Source organism: Salvelinus sp. IW2-2015, unplaced genomic scaffold (genome assembly GCF_002910315.2).
Source record: "Salvelinus sp. IW2-2015 unplaced genomic scaffold, ASM291031v2 Un_scaffold1140, whole genome shotgun sequence".
NCBI lineage: Eukaryota > Metazoa > Chordata > Actinopteri > Salmoniformes > Salmonidae > Salvelinus > Salvelinus sp. IW2-2015.
In genome coordinates, this window is record NW_019942751.1 from 271,091 (window position 1) to 298,742 (window position 27,652).

The window sequence follows — 27,652 nt, forward strand, 5'->3', positions numbered from 1 at the left end:
ATTTTTTATAAGATAAGTTTAATGCTAGCTAGCAACTTACCTTAGCTTACTGCATCGTAACAGGCAGGCGCCTCGTGGAGTGCAATTTAATCAATGCAAGATTGAATCCCCGAGCTGACAAGGTTAAAATCCTGTCGTTCTGCCAGAACGTTCCTAGGCCGTCATTGAAAATAAGAATGTGTTCTTAACTGACTTGCCTAGTTAAATAAGATTTAAATAGAGGTGTTAAAAAAAATAAAAAAAAAAAATAGCCGATTTCCGATTGTTATGAAAACTTGAAATCGGCCGTCGTTTTTGTTTTGTAGTTTTCTACTTCAATGCCATTACAGTATCTATTGGACTTAGGACTCAAATTGCAGTTCCTTATGCCTTCCACTAGATGTCAACAGTCTTTAGAATTGTTTCAGGCTTGTATTCTGAAAAGAGGGAAGTAAGAGCAGTCGAATGAGTGACCTAGTGTCACAGAGCTTTTTCATGCGCACGACCAGAATACCTTTCTGTTTACCTTTTATATTGACGACGTTATTGTCCGGTTGAAATATATCGATTTATTTAGGCTAAAAACAACCTGAGGATTGAACTATAAACATTGTTTGAAATGTTCTATGAACTTTACGGATACAATTTGGATTTTTTTGTCTGTCTGTTTTGACTGCGTTGGAGCTGTGGATTACTGAAGAAAACGCGTGAACAAAACGGAGGTTTTTGGATATAAAGACTTTATCGAACAAAAGAACATTATTGAGTAAATGAATGTCTGCTGAGTGCAACCATATGAAAGATCATCAAAGGTAAGGGATTCATTTTATCTCTATTTCTGACTTGTGTAACTCTTCTACTTGGCTGGTTACTGTTTGTAATGATTTGTCTGCTGGGCTCATGTTTCTAAAATAATCGTAAGGTATGGCTTTCGCCGTAAAGCATTTTTTAAAATCTGACACCGTGTTGGATTCACAAGAAGTTCATCTTTAAACCTATGTAAAATATGTTTTGTTTTCTGAAATTTTTATAATGATATTTCTGTATTTGAATTTGGCGCCTGCAGTTTCACTGGCTGTTGAAGAGGTGGGACGCTACCGTCTCACGTACCTAGAGAGTTAAATAAGGACACACCTTGGCTGCCTTCCAAGCAATGGGACCTCCCCAGAGGAGTACATGTTAAAAAGGTCAGAGATAGGCTTGGTGATGATAGGGCAGCAACCTTAAAGAAAAAAGGGTCAAACCATCGGACCCAGGATGTTTTTTGGGGTCCAGTTAAGGAGCTCCTATAGCACCTCAGACTCCGTGTCTGCCTGCAGGGAGAAACTTTGTAACGGGCAGGGGAAAGAGAGGAGCATCGGGGCTAGTCGCATTAGAAGAGTGGGAGATGAGGAAATGTTGCAAGCAAGGAGCATGCTGAGTCAAAATAGGAATCATGACTTAAGTGGTGATTAAAGAGCTCAGCCATGTGCGCATCTCTCTCTAATAAACGTCTTGTTTTCGAGATGATAGTTTCCGGATTCGACCATATTAATGACCTAAGGCTCGTATTTCTGTGTGTTATTATGTTATAATTAAGTCTATGATTTGATAGAGCAGTCTGACTGAGCGATGGTAGGCACCAGCAGGCTCGTAAGCATTCATTCAAACAGCACTTTCGTGCGTTTTGCCAGCAGCTCTGCTGTTTATGACTTCAAGCCTATCAACTCCTCAGATGAGGCTGGTGTAACCGATGTGAAATGGRTAGCTAGTTAGCGGGGTGCGCGCTAATAGCGTTTCAAACGTCACTCGCTCTGTGACTTGGAGTGGTTGTTCCTCTTGCTCTGCAAGGGCCGCGGCTTTTGTGGAGCGAAGTGTAACGCTGCTTCGAGGGTGGCTGTTGTCGTTGTGTTCCTGGTTCGAGCCCAGGTAGGAGCGAGGGGGGGGACGGAAGCTATACTGTTACACTGGCAATACTAAAGTGCCTATAAGAACATCCAATAGTCAAAGGTTAATGAAATACAAATGGTATAGAGAGAAATAGTACTATAATTCCTATAATAACTACAACCTCAAACTTCTTACCTGGGAATATTGAAGACTCATGTTAAAAGGAACCACCAGCTTTCATATGTTCTCATGTTCTGAGCAAGGAACTTAAACGTTAGCTTTCTTACATGGCACATATTGCACTTTTACTTTCTTCTCCAACACTTTGTTTTTGCATTATTTAAACCAAATTGAACAGGTTACATTTTTTATTTGAGGCTAAATTGATTTTATTGATGTATTATATGAAGTTAAAATAAGTGTTCATTCAGTATTGTTGTAATTGTCATTATCACAAATACAATTATTATTATTTTTTTTATTTTTTAATCGGCCGATTAATCGGTATCGTTTTTTTTGGTCCTCCAATAATCGGTATCGGTTTTGAAAAATCATAATCGGTCGACCTCTAATGTACACCACATTATGCCTCTCTCTACAGTAACTAGCCTAACCACGAAGGTTAGCCTAACCTTCTCCGCTAGTCAAAGAAAGTCACTAACCATTGTCTATTGTTTCTTTATGTGCCCATTGTCAGGTCGTGGCAAAACTCAAATTGTGCTTTCAACAGGCCATGCTATGCCAGACAAACATGCCACACAGAAATGCCCTCCACTCAGCCCTCACATGGCATGCAGACCACAGACACCAAATAAAATCAATGTTAACTTGCTAAAGGCCAGGGAACTCAAAAAGAACTCAACACTTTGTTTTTGAGTTCTTAGTAGCAAAACATGAGTCAGTCAGTTTTTCCCAATACTCCATGCCTCTATCAGAAGCTGGGCAGCTGGCTGACTCCGGACACCATCAGTCAGGCTAAATGGGAGAAATGTGGTGGCTGGCTTTCTTTGGAGCCGGTTCACTGAATAAACTGATGTCCAGAGGAAAGAATGATATTTGAATAAAAATAGAAGCACGTGTCTCTAACATTGTGGTATCGTACCACTGGCATCTGTTCCCATGCGATTTTGAATCAAAGTAGGCTATAGGACAGCCTGTCCTGGTAGCCTAGATTCCCCCACAGCACATGGCAGAGGAAAGCCCCCATGAATATGATCACATTGCATGCTATAAAGATGTACTGCACGAGTCACAACTATTCTAAATAAAAAAGGTAGGCTTCTCAGACCCAGATCAAGTCTATTCCTGGACTTCGAAGCCATTTGAAGCCCTTTGAATTCATTGAAGGATTCTCCAATGAGCATGCTTTGTAGTCCAGAAGTAATCTTAATCTAGGTCTGGGAAACCGTCTCTAAAGGTTTAAGGCCTAAAAACAAAGGTGGGTGTAACAGTGGCTTGTCTCGTATCCTCCAATGCCACCGACATAACACCGGAAATGTATGTTTTCCCTGGCCAGCGGCCACAGTAACACAAGAGGGGTTTGGTAGCTAGGAAACCTGAGCGTTGTGGCGGGCGGAGGGAGCGGGTTGGAGCAGAGGTTAGCGTAACCTGGATTAGCATAACCTTTCTAGGGTATGCTGCTCTGTACGGCGGGGCTCTGGGGCTCCCAGTCTGGTGCTACCAGTCACCACCTGCGGCCTACAGCCGCTCCCCTGTACATCTCTCATTCTTTACTTAACTTTTATTTAACTAGGAAAGTCAGTTAAGAACAAACTCTTATTTACAATGACGGCCTACCAAAAGGCAAAAGGCCTCCTGCGGGGACAGGGGCTGGTATTAAGATAAAAAATAAATAACAAAAAAAGAAAAAGACAAAATTAAATAAAAATATAGGACAACACACACATCACGACAAGAGAGACAACACTACATAAGAGAGACCTAAGACAACAACATAGCATGGCAGCAACAAATGACAACACAGCATGGTAGCAACACAACATGACAACAACATGGTAGCAACACAACATGGCAGCAGCACAAAACATGGTACAAACATTATTGGGCACAGACAACAGCACTAAGGGCAAGAGGGTAGAAACAACAATACATCACGCGAAGCAGCCACAACTGTCAGTAAGAGATGGAGATAAAACTGTCCAGTTTGAGTGTTTTTTGCAGATCGTTCCAGTCACTAGCTGCAGCGAACTGAAAAGAGGAGCGACCAAGGGATGTGTGTGCTTTGGGAACCTTTAACAGAATGTGACTGGCAGAACGGGTGTTTTATGTGGAGGATGAGGGCTGCAGTAGATCTCTCAGATAGGGGGTAGTGAGGCCAAAGAGGGTTTTATACATAATCATCATCAACCAGTGGGTCTTGCGACGGGTATACAGAGATGAACAGTTTACAGAGATGTATAGAGTGCAGTGATGTGTCCTATAAGGAGCATTGGTGGCAAATCAGATGGCCGAATAGTAAAGAACATCTAGCCGGCTCGAGAGCACCCTTACCTGCCTATCTATAAAATACATCTCCGTAATCTAGCATGGGTAGGATGGTCACCCGAATCAGGGTTAGTTTGGCAGCTGGGGTGAAAGAGGAGCGATTACGATAGAGGAAACCAAGTCTAGATTGAACCTTAACCTGCAGCTTTGATATGTGCTGAGAGAAGGACAGTATACTGTCTAGCCATACTCCCAAGTACTTGTATGAGGTGACTACCTCAAGCTCTAAACCCCCAGAGGTAGTAATCACACCGGTGGGGAGAGGGGCATTCTTCTTACCAAACCYCATGACCTTTGTTTTGGAGYRGTTCAGAACAAMGTTAAGGGRYYAGAAAGCTTGTTAGACACTAAGAAAGCTTTGTTGTAGTAGAGTTTAACACAAAATCCAGGGAGGGGCCAGCTGAGTATAAGACTATCATCTGCATATAAATGGATGAGAGAGCTTCCTACTGCCTGAGCTGTGTTGTTGATGTAAATTGAGAAGAGTGTGGGGCCTAGGATTGAGCCTTGAGGTACTCTCTTAGTGACAGACAGTGGCTGAGACAGCATATTTTCTGACTTTATATACTGCACTCTTTGAGAGAGCTGGTTAGCAAACCAGGACAAAGACCCTCAGGGACACCAATACTCCTTAGCCGGCCCACAAGAATGGAATGGTCTACAGTATCAAAAGCTTTGGCCAAGACAATAAAAATAGCAGCACAGCATTGCTTAGAATCAAAGGCAATGGTGACATCATTGAGGACCTTTAAGGTTGCAGTGACACATCCATAACCTGAGCGGAAACCAGATTGCATACCAGAGAGAATACTATAGACATCAAGAAAGCCAGTCAGTTGATTATTGACAGGTTTTTCCAACACTTTTGATAAACAGGGCAAAATAGAAATTGGCCTATAACAGTTAGGATCAGCTTGATCTCCCCCTTTAAATAAAGGACACACCGTGGCTGCCTTCCAAGCAATGAGAACCTCCCCAGAAAGGAGAGACATGTTAAAAAGGTCAGAGATAGGCTTGGTGATGATAGGGGCAGCAACCTTAAAGAAGAAAGGGTCTAAACCATCGGACCCAGATGGTTTTTTGGGGTCCAGTTTAAGGAGCTCCTATAGCACCTCAGACTCCGTGTCTGCCTGCAGGGAGAAACTTTGTAGCGGGGCAGGGGAAAGAGGGAGGAGCATCGGGGCTAGTCGCATTAGAAGAGGTGGGAGATGAGGAAATGTTGGATGGGCAAGGAGGCATGGCTGAGTCAAATAGGAATCCTGACTTAAGTGGTGATTAAAGAGCTCAGCCATGTGCGCCTTGTCTGTAACAACCACATCATCAACATTAAGGGACATGGGCAGCTGTGAGGAGGGTTTATTCTCCAAGTCTTTAACCGAGAGAACTGCTCCTTAAAGTAACTAACTTTGGCCATCCGGATAGCCTGAGTGCACTTATTTCTAATTTGCATGAACGAGATCCAGTCAGCCTGAGTATGCGTGTGCCTTTCTTAGCCCCACTAAATGTCATATCAACCTGAATACCGGTATGTGAATATGTATGTCTATGGTTAGGTCTGAGCCCCCCGCCCCATGCCATGCCTCTGTTTCCTTCCACCCCCAGTCTGTCTGAGGCTCAGACTCGGAGCCCGCCCCATGCCATGCCTCTGTTTCTCCACCCCCAGTCTGTCTGAGGTTCAGACTCGGACCCCCGCCCCATGCCATGCCTCTGTTTCCTCCACCCCCAGTCTGTCTGAGGCTCAGACTCGGAGCCCCCGCCCCATGCCATGCCTCTGTTTCCTCCACCCCCAGTCTGTCTGAGGTTCAGACTCGGAGCCCCCGCCCATGCCATGCCTCTGTTTCCTCCACCCCCAGTCTGTCTGAGGCTCAGACTCGGAGCCCCCGCCCCATGCCATGCTCTGTTTCCTCCACCCCCAGTCTGTCTGAGGTTCAAGACTCGGAGCCCCCCGCCCCATGCCATGCCTCTGTTTCCTCCACCACCAGCCACTGAACACTGACAGCCACCCAGCAGACAGACGCCAGGACCATCTGTTCAGCAGAACACCTCCCAGACACAGCTTCTCTGACTGGAGACTAGGGTTGTCATGATACCAGTGTGGCGATACTACGATACCACATTTTCCTTGGTAAAAAAAACAAAAACAGGAAGCAGACTAAAAACTCTATGGTTGTTTAAAAAAAGGTTTTATTTTCTACTATAGGACTGTTATGTCATAAGAAATTATGTCAGCTTCATTTTTGGTTTTCTTGTAACGATACTTCTGAGTATCGCGATACTGGTATCATGGTGACAACCCTAGCGGAGACACTTCCAGGACCTTCTTCTACAGCAGACAGGAGAGATCACCCCACAGTCACAGCACTCACTACATCCAACAGTGGAAGCCTACTCTAGTCCTAAAGACCTAATCATTTTATAAATAGTGGTTTATCCTAGATATGAATGTACTCTTGTAACAGGGCATTAGACCACTATAACAAGGTACAGTGTTGACCCCTTTCTGGAATGTGTCTGTGAATGGGCAGCCAGACTGTAGTGTTTCAGGAAGGCTGGGTTAGATGGTGGTGGTGTGGCCCCTCAGCCATATGTGACCTGTGCTGATTTATAGCACTAGGGGCCAGAGCAGACAAACAAGGCTGAGACTTCATCTGCTGCACACATTGGGAGAGCAGAGAAGGGAAACTTTAACCCGCTCTTTCTGATAGAAGTCAGTGCGTCACGACGATCAAGAGCTTCTGGTTACGCCGATTTCCAGATAAAAAGTATGTGTGTGTGTGTGTGTGTGAGAGACGTGCGCATGTGCTTCCCCCCAGGCACTAATAACCTTATGTTACACTGTTGTGCTACTTCAGACAGCGCCATTATGTCTCTGTGGCTCATTAAATGTTTCAGCCCATGTGGGTCTAAAGAAGTGACTTGTGAAGCTTTCCCAGAACCTACAATTTGAGCGCATTGGAGTCAAACCTACAGACACAGTTATACCGGTATGACCTACAGAATATTATACTAGTGCACCCCTGATAGGTGCAGACTAAGTGCAGGGTAGTTCCCCTGTTCCAATTCAATTAGGCTACATAATTGTAACTCCGGAGCTCTGGATATCCGACTGCAAGCTCAAATTTGAGGAATGCTTGCCCAACTGTCCAAGACATTGCATAACCAGGAGTGAACTGTAATCTATTGCTATTAAACTTGATTAAATGTAAGAATCTTCCTTCATAAAATACTGGAACGAACAGTGTCTTAATGCTCTTATCGGGATCAAACAGGCTACTGAACATTTTGTTCATTTATCACTAATCCTATAAAGYTCCCATAAAGGTTCCTATCTGTACCTTTCATGTACTCTACCTTGACCTAGTAACACTAATGACTCTGATGAGTGTGTATTCATTCTAAATGCTGACTAYAGCTAAAGATGAGTTGTGATTAGTGTTGCAAAATATCTCCCTTGGTTATTCAGATATCCTGGTTYGAYGATTCCCTCCCTGCTTATTCCCTCCTGATTCTGGGAATCCTCCAACCAACATTTCTGGGAAAGTTTGTGGAARTTTCCAACTCTATCTGTGATTGAGAGGGCAGGTACAGGAAGTGACATACCTGAAGATGGGTGTGTGTCCTGGTTTGGGTTTGTTCCATGTGAAATGTGAGGGCACTGAGAGAAACTGTTCCCCTGGCCCGTCCTTCTTCAGGGAGTGCAGGGTGTCTTCCGAGGGAGAGTCCATGAGMGGGGAKCCGTTCCCAGAGTCGTCCAGGCCRAGGTCCCCCTTCCCCCCCATGGAGCATGTCCGGTCCTGGGAAGTCTTCCTAGTCTTGGAGGGGARGTCTGCCTCMGAAGGGCAGCACTGYAACATGCCCATGGAGGSGCTTCCTATCCAGGTGTCCTCTGTCACGCTGCCCCTTGGGGACGGCTCGGGGGTGGGGATCGGGGAGTGGTGTGGGGACACGGAGCCCACCGGGTAGCAGATGTCTGCGCTGGAGTGGCGTCTCTTCCCGCAAGGTGAGGTGGGGCGTGAGGAGGGGCGGGACGGCGGCCGGGGGCTCAGCCAGTTCTCGTCGGTGACGGAGGTGCGTGGGGAGTGGCAGGGGGAGACTCGGGGGGACAGGGAGTGGGAGGAGTGAAAGACAGGGTGGTGGTGCTGATGCCCAGCCCACAGACCCTCCTCCAGGACCCCAGGGTGAGGGGAGCAGCCAGGGGAGGTGCGGGGAGACCCCAGGGTAAACCTTGCGGCCGCTTCGTTCAGCTCAGAGTCCACYTCATCGTACACGTGGGAGAAGGACTCGCAGGACGAGGCGTCTGAGAACCAGCTCCTGGAGGACAGGGAGCTGCAGGGGGACGGGCTGAGAGTTGAGTCCCGGTATGAGTGGTCTAAGGGCAGGTACAGGTGGTCCCTGGACAGGGGCCGGTCCCCATGGTGGTAGTCCCCATCATTAKCTCTAAGATTGTCCTCGTTAGCGTCCATCTCCTGCTGACAGCTGGGGGAGATAGACGTGATCTGGATGCTAGGACACTCAAAGGCTTTGGGAGGCGCCCCACCCCCACCTGCAGGGCTAGTTTTGTTTTTATTGACATTGTCCTGGACCTCATAGTTGGGGTCGTACACCTTGTGGGACTGCAGGCGCTGATGGGGGGAGGAGCTGATGACTTGGGAGTGGGAGTGAGACTGCATGCTGCCATTGCGTGACTGGCCCATAGACTGGTTGTTGACCACGGACTGCTGGCCCACATTGAGGATGTAGAACGACGTATTGTCGTCAGGCTCCAGARCTGAAGAGGGAATGATGGAGAAAAAAAGAACCATAAGTCACCATCACAATAACCGCTCTATGGGCCATACAATACCTATTTGTATTATATGAGGAGGATGCTAATACTTGTAATCTGGCAATGCCTTTGAACTGAATTTATTTCAACAGAACATTACTTTTACCCCTATTCCTGTGAGATCTGAGCCACTGCACCGCCAGGGGAGTGATAAGGAAAGACCCAGGCAAACAGCTCCACTATCTCCCTGACTAACACCTTTAGTCAGGGAGCGAGGTGTGTGTGTGTGTGTGTGTGTGTGTGTGTTTAGATGGGCAGAAAGAAAACGGGCATGTTTCCAAGAGGGATAACCGATGAGCATCGCTCCTCAGGAAACAAATTCACACAACGGTGCATGCTCTCTCCTGTCATCACGGCAGCACCAGCACTCTAATAATACACATCGGCCCTGCCTCAGTGATGGTCTGGCCACGCACAGGCACAAAGACAGGCACACACACACAGGCACAAATACAAACACACACACACAGGCACAAAGACAGGCACGCACACACAGGCACAAATACAAACACACACACAGGCACAAAGACAAACACACAAAGGATAGGTGGCTCACAGACAACAACCTATTGTACACCAACACCACTCTATTTGTAGTTATTGATAAACTGGCTGGACCTAACTGGGACACAAACACAGGACAGCATCACTACACGCCCCTGGACTCATCCCGAGAAATACACCATGTCGCGTTCTATTCGATAGTTCTGTTCAATATTAGGACTTCGTACAAAGATGAAGAGAATTTGCAATATTGAAACTATGTAACTTTTTGAAAATACAGTTCACTTTGAACTACTGTTGCAGCAGTAGTGTAAATCACTTAACATAGTTGTGCTGTGCTCTCCTGTAAAGTACAAATAACCTAACCAAAGGTGCACATAATCATGATATTTACACCACCAGTTCATGTCATAGGCAATGGGGGGTTTGAAATTATTGTTCGATTACAAAACACTTTCCGCAAAAAAGCTTGTTCTTCAAAACAAAACACTTTGAAAGGACCTTGAGAAGAGACACAAATCCTGTGCGTCAACACATTTAGGAAACCAGTCTTCTAAAGCTAAAGATGAATGGAAATATCAGATTCAGACTGTAAAAAGGGACATTTTAGGAGAGGAGCAGCCTACTCAATTCTCTCTCTCCCACACTCACTCACTCCCTCACAGCAGTCTATTCATAGCTGCTTCGCACTGGCCCTGCCTGCCTGTCAGTGTCACAAGACTGCTGTATCCTGTGACGACAGAGGGAGACAGCATCTGACTGACGGAGGGATAGACGGAATGTATGTGGTGGTGTGTGTGTGGAGGAGGACAACAGAGCGGGTCAACAGCCTGCTGCACTGTGCCGCCTCGACCCTCCCCCCCGAGCCCTCAGAGGAAGGACAAGACAACACACTAACAAAGACATGGCGTACAGTATGTGGGAGGATACACTAACTAAAGCACTGCTATCGGGCTGGATAGTCATACACTGTAGGCCTAGCTCTCCATAGCATCTGGAAAAACACACATTTACTTTGTGTTGTTCCGTTACTTTCTAGTCAAGTTAAAAAAGAAAAAAGAAAAAGAAAAAGTAGTGTGGCACGGTATACTGAAACGTTTGTACTTTTCCGATACTAGAAGCTGAAAAACGATTTGGTACGAGAATTAGTATTACTTTTGGTACTTCTGTCAAATGTTTCTCACGGCGTCTACTGATTGAGAGAGGATCAAGTCTATCAGGGCAGTCCCCTTATAGCACAAGAGTACGCTGCCTCTAGACTAGCACTAGACTAGCTCTAGACTAGCCTGTCCTGAGGAACTCACTGGGAGTCTGGGCTGCATCACTACTTGCGCTGCACAGAAGTTAACACGCTTATTAAACGGCATGTAGAAATGTTGATTACTGTTCGCTAAACAATGTCCAAGAGCTACATAATACAACACTTTACAATGCAAGAAGATAACGTTACCGTTAACTTCCAGTTTTGTAGGCAAACTTTCCTTGCTAGCTTACAGCTGAAGCTAACATCAATTCACTACCCTAGTACTTTGTTTGTGATTACATGCAGTATACAAACCATAACGCAAAATATTGCTGATTTCAAAGCTTATTGTCAGCAAAAACTTTATTTATTCACTTAATCTCCCCCGCCTCAGTTGCTCCCAGTCAAGATAATTTTTTGCTCGAGCATTTGTCTCTCTCTCTCTCTCTGTGTGTGTGTATGACGTCATTAGTCTTAAAGAGACAGCACAGACTTATCAAAGAAGAGATTGCTTCTTCTATGCACATTTTGTTGATCAGTACAAAAAAATAAGTCCCAAATGGAAGGGAAACAGATTGTTTTTGTATCTGCAGTTCCATGAAATCAGTCAAAACAAGCTCAATAACTAAAGGCATGCACACATCCTAATGAATATGATTTCACCTGTATTGTAAATAGGCCTAGGATAAATTTGATTTACCCAGTTTATCATAGACTAGAGATTTTCCATTCAAATAAATTATTACCATTATGTTGTCATGTAGTTAGTTATTTTTTTTCCAAAGCCAAATTGATTGTATATTGTATAACTGACTCATTAATGCATTCGTTCAAAAAAGTAATAACATCAAGTGCCATTCTGTGACTTTGGCTAATACGCCTTCTTTTCCCCTTGTGTCGTTTTGGTATTGAGATGGTATCAAGTATTGTGATAGTAAACTGGTTTTGGTATTGAGATGGTATCAAGTATTGTATAGTAAACTGGTTTTGGTATCAAATCTAAATACTGGTATCGTGACAACACCCTTCAAAAGGCACAGTATGGACAGTCCTGGTAGTTCCCACGCGATTCAATAAATGTAGTCAATTCAATAAATGTAGCCAAATAAATAAATTGTCAATGGTAGAAATTGAGTTAGACAAACTGTAAAGGCAATACTTTGTGAATCACATTGCATAAAGAAACATTGGGAGTAAAATGAAAGTGGAAACGATTCAGTTTACACTAGCCAGAAGTAAGCACTCAAATACATTGCCTGGTATTTAAAGTGCAAAGAAGCCAATATTCATTGCCAATGCATACATATTAGAAGGGGTTACTTTCAAGGCAGGCATTTCAATTGCATATTAATTAACAAGCGGGTCCACAAATACACCTCAGTTTAAAGATCTATGAATATTCTCTGTTTCCAAGAGCCTGCTGGAAAGAGAGAAAAAACTATCTGCTGACTGTGTTGTACGTGTGTGTATGTATGTGTGTGTGTGTGTGTGTGTGTGTATGTGTGTATGTATGTTGAGCCACCGTTTTGTAAATTACATCTCCCCCTCATTGAAAGCTGTTCTAAATGATTGATGTAGCGGCCAGCCATCAATTAATACTCACCTACCACACTGCAGGCTGCCAGCTCAGTTCATTAACATCACTCACTCAATGATGAGAGACAAGACAGAGACAGAGAAGACAGACAGAAATGGTCACTCCCTGTCTTGTCTGTGACCACTGACAGAGATACAGCTAGAACAGGTCAGACACAACACATGAGTTAATTAACAGGAAGCAGTGAAGCATCTGATCTCAATCCAATTGCCCAGCAGTGGGACATTAAAGATCTTCTGGTTCTTATGAAGGCTCTTGTTTTATTCTATCAAGAATAATGGACCACAATAACGCACAGTAGGGCCCTTCCCACTCTATCTACATTTCTAACAGATATGTTCATCTCTGTACAATAAACTGTTCACATGTGAAGTGCCCTTTTGACAGTGGTGTTTCCTGCTGATTGCATTATGAATGAACATTCACATGTAGCCTACTGCTTGTGCGCCATGGCTGCACTTATAATGTTGAAGAATAATAGTTATTAACATTTTAAGATAAATGTTCTGATCTGTTGCATCAGACTCATTGCATTTGAATTTGTTGTATTTATGTAGCATACTGGTTGTATGAATGTGGATCTATCGTCCCACAACTGTCCCAGAGTCTGTTAGAACAGGCTATTTCTTTCTCCACAAGCTGACCAATAGAATATGTACTAAACTTTTCTACTATAGAGATTGCATTGGCTAGTGATTTGCTGTTTGTTACTCGTCTTGTTGCTGTGGAAAAGTAAATGTTATTCTAACATGTTCAAAGTGAACATCAGAATTTGTTAAGAAGGACCACATCATTTGTCTGTTAATATGAAGACCATATTCTAATGTGATTTCTGTCATTCTGAGCACCGTGGGTGGACGCCTAATCAGGTTCAAATTTGGCTGTAAATTAAAATGTCGCCGGTCAATCCAGCACCACATTTTCCTACGGAAACCCTGGGCACTTTCGCTACAAAAAGCAACATTTTTTGTGATAAACATCAGTAGAGTTGAAAATGCGATGGAAACCCATTCGGTACATGAGAATTTAATCTCAAAAGTCATTTTTATTTGCACTTACATCATCACTCACAGCCTTTTACTCACAACAAGTCAATTTGATGGAAATATCTCTGGTGGAAAATGGATCTTAGAATATTCGCATGAAATCGGTCGCCAACCTGATGGAAACATAGCTATTGTCAAAAGTCTCATCATTGTCCTACTTCCAATGGCATTGGAAAGGCCTGTGAAGTCTAACTGTACTGTATACAGCATATAGGCTGTATGTGAGTGAAGGGTGTCTAAATGCTCTGCATGACCAGTCTAAGAGCTCATTAGATGTATGTTTTATGATGTTGGAAACCCTCTTGCTCCACAAGCTCTGCCAGCCTCCTCAGATACTGATCTGAAACCCTCCTGTTAATGCCACGGTTTCATCTCACTGGATGGTCTTCTGGGGAGGAGGGAAGGGAAAAGGTTACAGACAGAGAGGGGGGGTTGAGAGAAAAAGACAGAATGGGGGGGCTTTCTGGGGAGCAGGGATAGACATGGGGGAGGGAGGAGTGGAGTGGAGCGGGTGTGGACCGGGTGCTCACACCCTCTCTGAGACAGATAGCCACTGGACTGCCACTGAATACCTGGTGAGGGGGGCCCCCTGGGGTGTCAGACCCCACACCTGCTCTCAGGAGAGAGAGGGGACGGAGGAGGAGAGGGGGATAGGGAGGAGAGGGGAGAAGGAGAGGAGAGGGAGGAGAAGGAGGGAGGAGGAGGAGAGGAGGACAGAGGGGACGGAGGAGGGAAGAGCGGGAAGGAGGAGAAGAGGGGGACGGAGGAGGAGAGGGGGAGAAGGTAGTCGGGGATGCATGTGGATCAGACAGGTCTAAGAAAGCTGGTCAACATGACCACAACCCTCCTGTCCCTGTTTTAGAACCATTATATCAACAAACTATAATTAAAATTCCCTCACACACACACACACTCCGGCCCACGCACGTATGCACACACACACACACCAACCCACATGCTCAAAGGTTGAATTAATGGATCTATGATTTATGACATTGACAGAGCCTCATACGAGATATGAGTCAGTCCTCTGGAAAAGTTCCTGGTAAGACATGAGGTCAGATGAGTTAAACTCTCCTTTATCTCATCTGAACATCTCATAATCTAACCAGACAATGAATAGAAAGCACAGCTGCTTTACTCTACTCCTGGTCTGGCCTGGCCTGAGGCCCCTGCTCCTCTCCTCTCTTCTCCACTCCTGAGAGGCTGCAAGAGGATTGCGTCATACACAACTAAAAAGTGCCCCAACATCAGACTGCCGATCTGGTTAAATAAAGAGCCCTAAGAGGCTTTGCTGTTCCTAAGCTAATAATAGCTGGAAATCGCCTGGCAGTGGAGTTAAAGAGAAGTTTTGCTATAGGTGATGTAGGATAGGCTTCTGCGTGACACACCCCAGGGTCATCCATGTTGCATTGTCCACCATCCCCAGGCAACCTGACGGGCAGCCTCAGCTAAGAGGCCTCCGAGGGGTCTCAACCTGCCTCAGACATCACCTTCTCTCTGGAGGCCTGGGGATTCTCACTGGTCTGGCCGCCCACGCCTCTTCTCCTCTCCTTCCCCGGTACAGGCTCTCCTCATGGTCTACCCTGCCCTGGAGTGGGTCAGGGTCATCCGGTCATTATTACTGACACACATCTTGTCCTAAGAAACAGCCTCCGGTTATAGTAAGGGGATCTACCACTCTCTTGTTGCCTCACTCTACCTCTCTCTCGCGTGACAAATTCATCACCATGAACTGTTCTTTCATTTACCCTTTTTCTCTGTGCTGCTACACCGGTGCTGTGTGTGCGTGCACTCATGCGTGCGTTAGTGCGTACATACAGTACCATTCAAAAGTTTGGTGTCACTTAGAAATATCCTTGTTTTTGAAAGAAAAGCAACATTTTTGTCCATTAAAATAACATCAAATTGATCAGAAATACAGTGTAGACATTGGTAATGTTGTAAATGACTATTGTAGCTGGAAAAGGCAGATTTTTCATGATAAACTTCGATTAGCTAACAACGTGCCATTGGAACACAGGAGTGATGGTTGCTGATAATGGGCCTCTGTACGCATATGTATATATTCCATAAAATCAGTTTCCAGCTACAATAGTCATTTACAACATTAACAATGTATAAACTGTATTTCTGATCAATTTGATGTTATTTTAAATGGACAATTTTTAAAAACTTTTCTTTCAAAATCAAGGACATTTCTAAGTGACCCTAAACGTTTGAATGGTAGTGTGCGTGCACTCTACCTGTCCTCCAGAGCCACCTGCGCCACACAGGGCTCAGTCAGTGTGTGCGAGGCCTGGAGGTAACAGTAGTAACCTAACCCTGGATTCCCTTTGTGTATCCAGGCAGGTTGATTAGACACACGTCTCTGTTTAGACCCCCTGCACACTGGGCTTTGTGCAGGGCCTGGCTCTCCTTTCTACTCTCCTCAAGAGCTGCTGACTAACACAGAGCCAGGGGCTGGAACAGTGGGGGACTCATTGACTGAAGCAGGACTTGCATTGAGTACTATTAGCCATCCAACCACCTCTGAAATAACATAAAGAACAGTCCATTTCTAGCTCATCATTTCTGTTACTTACTGTAGTAAAAGACCGTCTATCTACCCTCAACATTTTGCAGCAGCTTTTTAATGATGCAATTGTATAACTATTACCGTCTGTAATATCTCAATTACACATCGTTACACAATTATAACCATTATTCAATGGTTTGGATTTTGGTCAAATAATGCCTTGGATTTGATGCATCATCATTATCAGACAATAGTGACTCCCTGAACAACACATTTAATTACTTCCTTTCTGTTCTGCCTAMCCAACAACTGAGCTGCCTGCCTGTCTGGCTGACTGACTGYCTGGCCACCTGCCCCCATTTRTAAAACAGAGGCTGTGACGCACACGGCACGCATACTGTACTGTATATTAGTGTTAGTAGGGCTGGCCTGGCCTACACCTGTGGCCCTCAATGCTGACTAGAGAGGGGTAGGAGTGGGGATGCCTCAAACCTCCCGTTGAACTCTGTAGGTCGGCTACGTGTGTGAGAGAGGGGGAGGGAAAGAGAGAAGGGGGAGAGAGACAGAGACAAAAAGAGCAAAGGAGTTATATAGAAATAGAAAATAGCTAAATATTTAGTTTTAAAGATGTTTTATTGTCACATACAACGGATAGGTGCAGTGAAATGTGTTGTTTTACAGGGTCAGCCATATTAGTACAGCTTGAGAGCACATCGACAGAGCGACAGATTTTACTCAAACCAGCGACCTTTTGGCTACTGGCCTAAAGCTCTAACCGCTAGGCTGCTGCTCCATTTAGTGATGATCATAACTTGTGCAGTACAGCTCTAGGTAGGTCTAATCTACCATTTATTTGATAGATGATTTGACAGGATAGTAGCTTAGCACTGGCAGGACTTTGATGTTATTATTACTAGACCATACTTTTGACCGCACTGACGGTCTGAAATAGTACATCCGGCCCCGTCGAGGCTCAATGAACCTGATGGCTGGCTTAGCCAACGCTAACACATGTTTGTTAGATAAATAAAGCATCTCATGCTTAATGATAACATTAAAGGATAAACATTGAGAGTGGCCTAGTGGCCACCTGAATTAAAAAGCCCCCAGTGCAATAGGTTCACAGACAAAGGCTATTCATATAGCCTACTATAGCATTTAAACTCATTTTAGTTTACTTATTTAATCAGTTAATATTAGTCCCATAAGACAGGGAATTCCATTTTGCAGAAATGTTATGTTACATTTTTATATAGGCCTAGGTACTTCTATTTTTCACATCACATATATTTATCCAGTTGCCTATGTACCAATAGGCTTCATACAGTCAACCGTGGCTGGTCACTGACTGTCAAACTATCCAGGCTGCATCCATTGGTTAACAGTGGTCAGGCAGTATGAGCGGTGACCCCTAGCTCCAGTACATTAGATGATTGTCCTTTGAGCCGCGAACGCAGTAGTGACAATAACACAGCCCAACAGCCTGCAATAACCCAGGGCAGATAGATAACATCAGTGGCTACTGCTCTGCTCACAGCACAACCTAGCCAGGGTGACATTTAAACAATATGCCTGTCCGCGCTGACTGTGCATGCGCCTGATCCAGAGAAAGAGAGGGGGGAGGGGGGAAAGACAAGGGGAGAGCTAGGGAGAGGGAGGAGTGAAAGCAAGGGAGACAGAGCAGAGAAATACTGTGTGTGAGTGAGAGTAAAACTGTGACTGTGCACATGACAGAAATCTGCGTTGACATTTGTAAACTGTGAGTCTGGTAAAGAGCAGAGACTGAACTAAATAGGTATATGATCTAACTGCCAAAATACAGTGTGAAAGGATGGGGTGGCCCCAGAATGTGTGCACACACCTCTTAGTGCTAAGTAATCACATTGAATTTCAACTACAATATTTGTTTGTCTCCTATAAATAAAACTCAACACACAGTCAGTTGGAAAACAACTTGGAGGTGGAGCTGAGTAGATGAAGATGAAGGCCTACTGCATTTGGAGTCCTTCACTAACTCAGCATCCCTTAGGGTCTCTGGGCTGAGACAACATTTAACAGACTCATATCATAATATGTATTATTTATCATACAGTATAATAGGAATATAATWTGTAATATCATCATAATAATGTATGTAACATCCTTCTCCTCCACTCCCCTCTCCTCCCCAGTCACAGRCCCTAGTGATGATGTCCCTCCTCTCAGGTTAATTACACAACTGTAACAGCAGCAGTAAGCTGCTGGCTCTTAGAGTAAATTGTGCAACCATGGAGTGGAGAAGGAAGAGGTGGACKTTCGGGACCGTAAGAAGGAAGTGCAGTGTCCCTGGGTGGAGATATGGCCGTGCTGCCTCTGTCTGGGGGCTTGTGAAGTGGATGGGAACCCTTGCACACTCACCGAGATCTTTCTCTGCATACTCACAAGGCCATGTTAAATGCCAGAGGGTAGATAGACAAACTGACATTTATATTTCACATTAGCTTCGTCAAGGCTATTTTAATTTAATTACCAAAGGCCCCCTCTCCACTAGACACTACACAGACAGTTGTAGAAGGCTTGCATCATCATGTTACGCAAATTACCTCCACTGAAATGTAGGCCTAAATAGCATGGTTTTCCCCAACCAATCACAAAGTGTTACTCACCAACAGGCTACCGACATCAAACCATATCGAAATAAGTTGAAAGGTCATAAATTGTTCACAAGCCCAAACTTTCCCACATTTTGTGAAAAACAAAACTTTCATAACATTTTTTTAGTTAACTTCGGCGGTCCTTCGTGGGAAAATTGTCATCAAACTTTGTCATCAAAGTCTGGCATTCTCTGGATTTATGGGAACTCTGAAAAAAACAAGGTCAAATCATGATGACATCAGTGATCTTCAGGTCAGAGCTCTAGAAAGAGGCCCGAGTTCGGGACATTCAATTCCGAGTTGGATGACGGTTCAAAACCTATTTTCCCAGTCGGACCTCGTTTTTTCCCCCAGAGTTCCTAGTTGTCTTGAACTCACTGAAAACAGATTTCCCAGTTCTGAGTTCCCAGTTGTTTTGAGCGCGACAGAAGTCATGCTGGATTGACACCATAGCRAATGGTTGAATATTTATCCTTTTAATCTTGGAAAAAGAGACCCTTAAACCCAGACCACACACCCACTCCACTGAAGAGCAGGCTAGTGGTTGCTTTGCAATGCTTGTAGTTAGGCACTAATTCCTTCCAAAACACTCATTGTTGAATTTGCGATTTCCAACTTGCCGTGTAATGTTTATGTCCAATGGCCGATGAGCACAGATATATTTTATCTAAAATCTCTCCATTATTTATCTTCATATGACAAGGATTAAAAAGGATTTGCCAGTAGATTGTTGACTTGATTCATGATGATGTCTGCTAGCTTGCTAGCTAAGATTTTCAAAGTATGATGTTGACAGTCCAATCAAAGCTGTTGTAGATATAACGTGACTTGACATCATTTTATCTGTGGCAAATGACCTTGAGCCTTCTTGGATAGGCACTCTAATGTAACTCTATGGCAGCACCCAAAGGGCTTGAATTTTCAAGCTCTACCCTTAGATTTGGCGGTGATGTAGTGTCCCCATGAGTGACAGAACACTGAGCCAATCACGGCGCAACTAGAGAACATTACCAACCCCTACGCTCCGTATATGTTCCGCTGGCTGCCCCACCACCAAAGAAAGCACTGAGCTAGGCTGAAACACCTGTATTTTGGAGCTGCCTTACTCAAGAAAGCAAAAACGAGACCAAGTTTAAATGCGGCTTTATTAACTCAATTTATTTTTATATATTGTTGTACATTGTTTGAAAACTGATGCGTGACACGTATTAATGTCACAATAACATACAAAACATGCATCCTCCCCAAAAAGTAGTTTTWTTTTTTTTTTTWAATAGAAAGATGGAGCTCAAAACAGATGGGGCAGAGTCGCCACTGACTAAAACAGGGCTTACAGGCACAGCCTAAAATAAACTGGGATTCAGCAGCAGCAGCAGCTCTTACTGAGACCAGTGCAATACAGCTATGCCCCGCCTCTTCAAAGAGGAACAGGAAGGGGGYAAACTAAAGGCAAGAGTTCAACAACTTTCTCTTCTTCCCCGCATGTTGATACAGTGTAGCATGGCCAGTGGTAGCTTCAGTTACACTAAATTTAAAGTAGACAGATGCCACACATAGCTGCTCGTGCCTCGCCCTGGGAAACAAACGTCTCTCTCATCACTCCAGACCAGGGCTCCTCCCGGCCAGACCCCCTCAGCTCAGCTCCACACTGTCCACTCTGGAGGGTTAGGGGGTTGGGGCACCCACCTGGCTAACTAGCCCACATATCCTCAGTGTTAACGAATCCAACCAGGGTTCACTGCTGGCAACCAAACTGTTAAACCCTCTCACTCTAAGCTGTGTGCTCCACTGAACAGAGACAGGCTACAGTATGCCCAAAATACCTAATGTACTCTAAACATGTGAAGTCCTGCATAGAGTACAATACACAACAGCTGAGACTGTAGTGTTAGTGGTCATAGTATGTTTAAAGGTATGTTTAAAGGTGCACTATGCAGAAATTGCTCTGCCATTTCCTGGTTGCTAAAGTTCTCATAGTTCGCCTAATTTCAGTTTATGAGACAAAATAAGCCAGTATAGTGTAGAGAATCATTGTACTATCTAAATCTCTGTGAAATGTATTTTCCATAACCAAAAATATTGTATTTTCAGCTGTTACAAGTTGGTGTACAAAACTGAAAGTGAAATACACAAAAAAAGAAACTTAAGAAGGAGAAGCATAAACATAGCGCACATAGAACAGATCTACCGCTTCTTAGACTTGCTGTCAATGAGAACTACAGCTCAAAAACACATATTTCTATGCAAATTGGGTCAGGTCGCCCAAAAAGTTACAGATTGCAGCTTTAAGTCTTCACCACTCAGTTTAAACTTGGTTATAGGCCTGAATGTGACTAATTTTTCACAAAGGAAAACTCCACAAATTAAAGAAATAATGCTTTGTAATTTATAACTTGATACATTGTTAGTCTGCCAGACACACTTGATAAGGGTCCTGCAACACAGACCCAGTCCCTCATCTGAGCCGGTTACACCCCCACAACACACACAGCTGGCCAGAGTCTGGGAGTCGGACATACAGTCACTCACCTGTTGACATCGCGCACAACATTCTTCCGCTCCTAGCACCCGTTAAACGGTAACGGTGAAGCGATGTTGCTCTGTGGACTGGACAGCTTCAGACCTGCCTGCTGCTGGGGGACTCCTGATCTAACAGAGCTGTCTGKAACCTGCCGCCTGCTGCCCTCTATCACTCTCTCTGAGAGCCCAAAATAGTCCACCATGAGAGCGATGTAATTTCAGTCTTTCCCACGACTGAGACAGACAGAGCCAGAAGTCCAGACAGATGAAGCTGGGGCAAGCACAAGAACAAACTAGAAGTCAAGAACAACAGATCTCCTCAAAAAAAATTACGGACTGTCACTTAGTTGATTTCTTCACTGGGTTTCAGCTATGACGCAATACTACTACATTACAACATCAAACTCTGTACAAATTCCACTCTACAACATACCAACATGTCAACCGATGTACTAGCTTACGCCAAATCAAACCTGATTACAGTTAGTTTACGCCAAGATTGCCAGCATCTGGAGATTTCATTCGTCTGGTTCAGGCTCTCTCTTAGATTGAAACAACTGGTGGTCTCCCATATCCTTCGTGGGTGAGAAGGGAGAGAAGCGAGAAGGGAGAAGAAGAGAAAAGAAGAAAGAGAGGAAGCATGCATGGTCCTTGTTGAGGCTTGCACAGCTCTGAGGTGGTACGATGATGACAGACCCAGAGCTGCCAGACAGGCCACCGGATGTGAGAGAAAAAGGACCAGAAGAAAGAGAAAGAAAGAAGACAAAAAAGGGTAAGAGAAAGGGAGCGAGACAGAACCTTTCCCTGTTCCCCTTAACAACAGGGGGGAGGAGCTGCCCACTCCTCCTCTGTCATTGCACTGCAATTTAAAGCCCACATGGCATGTCTGGGCACTGTAGACTGCCACTCAATAGGGCCCTCACTCCCACCACCACTAAACTGCCACTCAATAGGGCCCTCACTCCCACCACCACTAGACTGCCACTCAATAGGGCCCTCACTCCCACCACCACTAAACTGCCACTCAATAGGGCCCTCACTCCCACCACCACTAGACTGCCACCCAATGGGCCCTCACTGACACCACCTCTAGACTGCCACCCAAATGGGCCCTCACTTACTTACCTCCAGCCACCTTGTCTATGACGCCTTTTGTGTCATACGGCCATGACAGTTGGGAAGGATGAGAAGGCAGACAGGGTCAAAAGGCTCCTAAAAGGTTTGGTGTTACATCTTCACTTTTCACTGTACACAGCCTCGCTCAATAGCACACGAGCACACGAGCTACCATGTAGGGGTAGAAAAAGAGTAACAGTTTGTTTCTTAAATATCATAAGGGAAAAAAGGACAATATTACAGTATATCTATAGTTTATCCCCACTACTCTCGAGTTTCAGTGAGAAGTGAATACGCCCTTACCCTTTAAATGAATAACCTTGTCAAAATGACAGGTTGCTACTTTAGACTACAGCCTAGGCCTAATCCTGGCAGTAGAGTTGAACATTCTGTCAAATTGTTATTCCATTTGAAGGACTTATTAGTCCATGTTTTTCCCTCTTCCATTCAACACCGTTGTAGGCCTACAGTAGTGGGGGAAAACCCTTCAGCATTGACTGAGTTAGGCTAATGCCTTTTACTACAGCACTCACTGGAATGCATCACTTCCTGAACAACAAATCACAAGAGAGAGAGAGAAAGAGACAAAGCCCTCACCTACAGAGAGATTAACCTAGAGAAGAGTCCCCTCAGCCAGCTGGTTCTGGGGCTCTGTGGAGTCTGTTTGTGAACAGAGCCCCAGTGCCAGCTGGCTGAGGGGACTCTTCTCTAGGATAGCAACATAATTAGACCCAACAAAATGACGAGAAAGCAAAAAGATAACCATTTAACACACTGGAAAGACTCAACCAAAAAACAGAGCAAATTGGAATGCTATCTGGCCCTATACAGAGAGTACACAGAGTCAGAATACCTGACCACTTTGACTGACCCCAAATTAAGAACATCCTTGACTATGTACAGACTCAGTGAGCAAAGCCTTGCTATTGAGAGAGGCTGCCATAAGCAGACCTGGCTCTCAAGAGAAGACAGGCTATGTGCACACTGCCCACAAAATGAGGTGGAAACTGAGCTGCACTTCCTAACCTCCTGCTAAATGTATGACTATATTAGAGATACATATTTCCCACAGATCACACTGACAAAGAATTTCGAAACATATCAAACATTGATAAATTCCCATATCTGTTAGACAAAATACCTCAGTTTGCAATCTCTTCGGCAAGATGTGTAGCCCATTGCCATTGATCAAAGGGCAACCAGTGGATATACCAATAATATTTATCTATCTTCCCCTACTATTCGTACTACAACTTTTGGCACATTGCTAAAACACTGTACATAGCTGATAATATAACAAATGTTATATTTTAAACCTTTTTGATTGCAATATTTACTGTTAAATTCGAATAGTTTTTTGTTGATGTTGTTTTGTGTCTTCTCAGGTTTGTTCATTTCACGTGCTTTGGCAATGTAAACACGTTTCCGATGCAAATAAAGCCTTTGAAGATAAAGTCCAAGCTTGGCACAGTGCAGTCTTCTTAATCACACGTTTATACACAGTGGTAAGACCTACTGCGGTAGAGTAGGTCAGACTGAAAAGTTAAGAAATGGGGTGGGTCTAGACTACATAGGCTCATGTGTTTTTTCTCAATGGTTCTTACACTAACCCTTCACTATTCAATTAGGCTATGTAAACAAACAGCTGGGTACTACATACCTTACTGACGGGATTCAGAGTGTGACTGAGAATAACATGTCTGTCACTACCTGTAACTAAGGTACTGTTCTATTTGAGAGGATGGAAATCTGCTGGGCTATTTCTCTGGGTTCATAGTTACTTTATTAATAACCACATAATTGCTGTTAACATTACGATCCTCTGTGATGAACAGTCATAACAGCACAGTTCAAGAAACTAAATAAATACAATCACATAATTGCTGTTAACATTACGATCCTCTGTGATGAACAGTCATAACAGCACAGTTCAAGAAACTAAATAAATACAAATGTAGGAAATAGAGGTGCTCCAGGTTGTTCTAGAGAGCCCTGACTTGTGTGAGTGAGGTAGGGCTGAGGAGGAAGGAGAGAGAGAGGCATAGGGCTGAGGAGGAACGGAGAGAGAGAGAAAGAAAGAGAGGCTAGGGTTGAGGAGGAAAGCGAGAGAGAGAACGGAAGAGAGAGAAAGAGAGAGGCTAGGGCGGAGGAGGAGGGAGAGAGAGAGAGAGAGAGAGAGAGAGAGAAGAGAGAGAGAAGAGAGGAGAGAGAGAGAGGGCTAGGGCTGAGAGGAAGGAGAGAGAGAGAAAGAGAGAGAGGCTAGGACTGAGGAGGAAGGAGAGAGAAAGAGAGAGAGAAGAGAACTAGGGCTGAGAAGGAGAAGAAATAGAGAAAGAAAGAGAGAGGCTAGGGCTGAGGAGGAAGGAGAGAGAGAGGCAGGGCTGAGGAGGAAGGAGAGAGAGAGGCTAGGGCTGAGGAGGAAGGAGAGAGAGGGAGAGAGAGAGGCTAGGGCTGATGAGGAAGGAAGGAAGTGAGTGAGTGAGTGAGTGAGTGAGTGAGTGAGTGAGTGAGTGAGTGAGTGAGTGAGTGAGTGAGTGAGTGAGTGAGTGAGTGAGTGAGTGAGTGAGTGAGTGAGTAGAAAGAGACCAAGTGTGACCCAGTGCAGTCTTCTCAATCACACGTTTATACACAGAGATAAGACCAACTGCGGTAGAGTAGGTCAGACTGAAAGCTTACTAGCAGTGTTCCAGGTTGTTCTAGCGAGCCCTGACTTGTGTGAGTGAGGCTAGGGCTGAGGAGGAAGGAGAAAGAGAAAAGAGAGCAATTCAACTTGGAGCCATACCGTTCAACTCACCGTTACTCTGGTTCTGTGTCTCTGCGTTACACTCCAGTTATTAATGTGAACAGGCACTAGCCATARYGGCCAAGGSACACAGTCCAACCAGATTAAAACCAKTTGSACAGTGGCGTTTTGATTCCTTGACTTATTCCAAAAGCACTTTTMTCACTTTTCCCTKCTCGTCTCCAAATTAGACTTKTTTATAATCTAGGGAAAAATTGATTGCGGAGGAGAAAGGACTAGCCAAGKCTTGGATTCYTKGTTTTYCCAGAGCTTCATGAAAAGGGCKGAGCTAGGCTTAACTCTGTCTAACTCTGCAGATATTGGCCRTATTTAATCAAAACRGGTAATCAAGCTTTCAAGATAAKATGTAAGTTGCAGTCGCCCTACACTGAATTTAGGGTTTGAATTAAAACAGTTGTGCTTCTTTTAGTTTCACAGAATCCAAGCATGCATTCTAGCTACGTGAAAGACAGATGCTTTTGAAATAGCAGGGAACTCCTAGATCTGTGGTTATGAATGAATGAATGGCAGCTTGCTTGTCTTCTCTTGTCTCAGAATAGTTAAYCCCCTTGTCTAGTCTTGTTTCCAAAACAACCGTCCAAAATACACAAACCAAACACAAATAGAATATTGTGGCATGATGCATCACCAGACTTCCACAGATCTGGTTCTTTCTCTGCACACCTGGTCACACTGAGATTCTGATATGAACCCCCACCRTCTCACACACACACATCTCTCTCACACCTCTATCTGTGAGAGTCAAATACTGTATTGGGCCACTGTGGCCGGCAAACTGGGCACAAACTGTAGAGATGATTGAAATGGCAGCAGGGTGGATGTGTTTGGACTTATTGGCTAAAGAAATTATCCAAAGAAATTATGCAAAAAAAACTTGTTTATACTAGGTTGTGAGGTGTCTTGTATACTGGGAAATATGTCGTTTCAGTTTATTAATTCAGTTTAATTTATTGTGTTGTTTATTGTTGTAATGGTGTTTTGTCAAYCTGCATAGTCAACGTACCAAATACTCTAATTTAAACATACACCTTACACATTTATCTGCATTACAAATAAATAGTTAAAGGGAGTAATATTACTTAATGTAATAACCTCTTAATTTCTGAGAAGGTCATTTAGAATAACTAAGCAGAAAAATAGAGAATATGTGCTTGCTTGTAATACTAATAACTATGTTATTACATTCACTATATTGCTATTTATGTCTAATTGTTGTACTTTTTAAGTTCTTTTCAGTATTATGATCAACAACATCGATTGCATGACCACTAACGTTACGAACAAGTTAGATTACAAATGGAAGAGTTGTGAATGGTAAAGTGGTAAAGTGTCTTACAATATGACGTTCCCAATGCTGCCAAGTTCATGGCATTGCGGTTTCAAACCTATTCAATTCGTTTTCTGAAYCATAATCGATAATAAAATGGATTGATTGGAGCGAATGTTTGAAACAAGTAGAGCTGATAGGCAAGGCATAATGCATTCTTGTTAAGCTATAGGTGTCTGAATAACTGACAGCTGTGTCCTCTCGTGAGCTAGCTATCTTACCTACTCAGCTGCCAAGCTAGTCTTTTGAAATACATTTCTAGCTAGCTACATTATTATTTATGCTAGGAGCCACATACACATTTCAGCATGTGCTGCAGTATTTAAATATATTATTTATACATTATTTAGTACAGTTTTGCAACTTTTGGTGGMWATTAGCTAGTTAGCATGAGGACACCGCTATTTGACAGCTGCTGTCGCGCGCTTGTTTGCTGTTTAGGCTCATYTTCCTAAAACCCCATATTTTAACTGTGGAAAAGTCKMTGTGWAACTGCACATACAAAAATAGAAAAGACTAATGTTGATGTTTAGCCTACTTATTCTACTTTCTGCTYCCAYAACATTCCCTAGCTTGTTCAKWTTAGCTAATCTGTTGCAAKCAATGCCCCTTCTGCAATGTTCTTGTTGTTTGCAATGTAATCGCATCTGTGCACTCTTCTACGTCAAGAGAAGTTTACTGGGTATTCGCGGCAAYGATAKAYTTCTAACCTGCGGGGCCTAGCGACTGRTGTTGGCCGTCCTCTCCGAAGATCAGCCTGAAGTCCAGCTCCTCATTACCAGTGCAATTTGCAGTAGTCATCGGGGTTGACAGCTCGGGTTCACCCGTCACACGAACGACGGCTAATGCAAAATACTATTTTAAATGTCACAACATTTACAGAACTAACGTTAACTGAAACAACAAAACTTGTTTAATTTAGCAAATCAAAATTGTAGCGAGCAATCGACCCGCGAGTGGCGTTAACTAGTTTTTCTTCCTTGATTAGAAATCCAAAAATTATTCTTCCTCCCCGGCGACGTTTGGTAATAAAATGCTCGTTAAACTTTTGATTGTCCTACAGCGAGTCTACTCTTTTGTCCTTGCGAACGTTAAATTGATTTATCGCTGTTTGGTGTCAACAAGACAGACAAGGTTGTCGGTGAAACTGACTCCTCTCACTMGAGC

At 44.0% G+C, this 27,652-nt stretch overlaps 1 protein-coding gene across 1 annotated transcript in view; it reads right to left on the minus strand.

Annotated features, from left to right (window-relative positions):
* The window catches only part of nfatc3a (nuclear factor of activated T cells 3a), a 93,459-nt gene extending 65,807 nt beyond the window's left edge, over positions 1-27,652 (minus strand). Inside the window, exons 1-2 of the mRNA XM_024137269.2 lie at positions 27,196-27,652; positions 7,954-9,121 (exon numbers count right to left, since the gene is read on the minus strand). Coding sequence (XP_023993037.1) covers positions 7,954-9,121; positions 27,196-27,286 — 1,259 coding nt within the window. The 5' untranslated portion in view covers positions 27,287-27,652. The remainder of the gene's footprint in view (positions 1-7,953; positions 9,122-27,195) is intronic.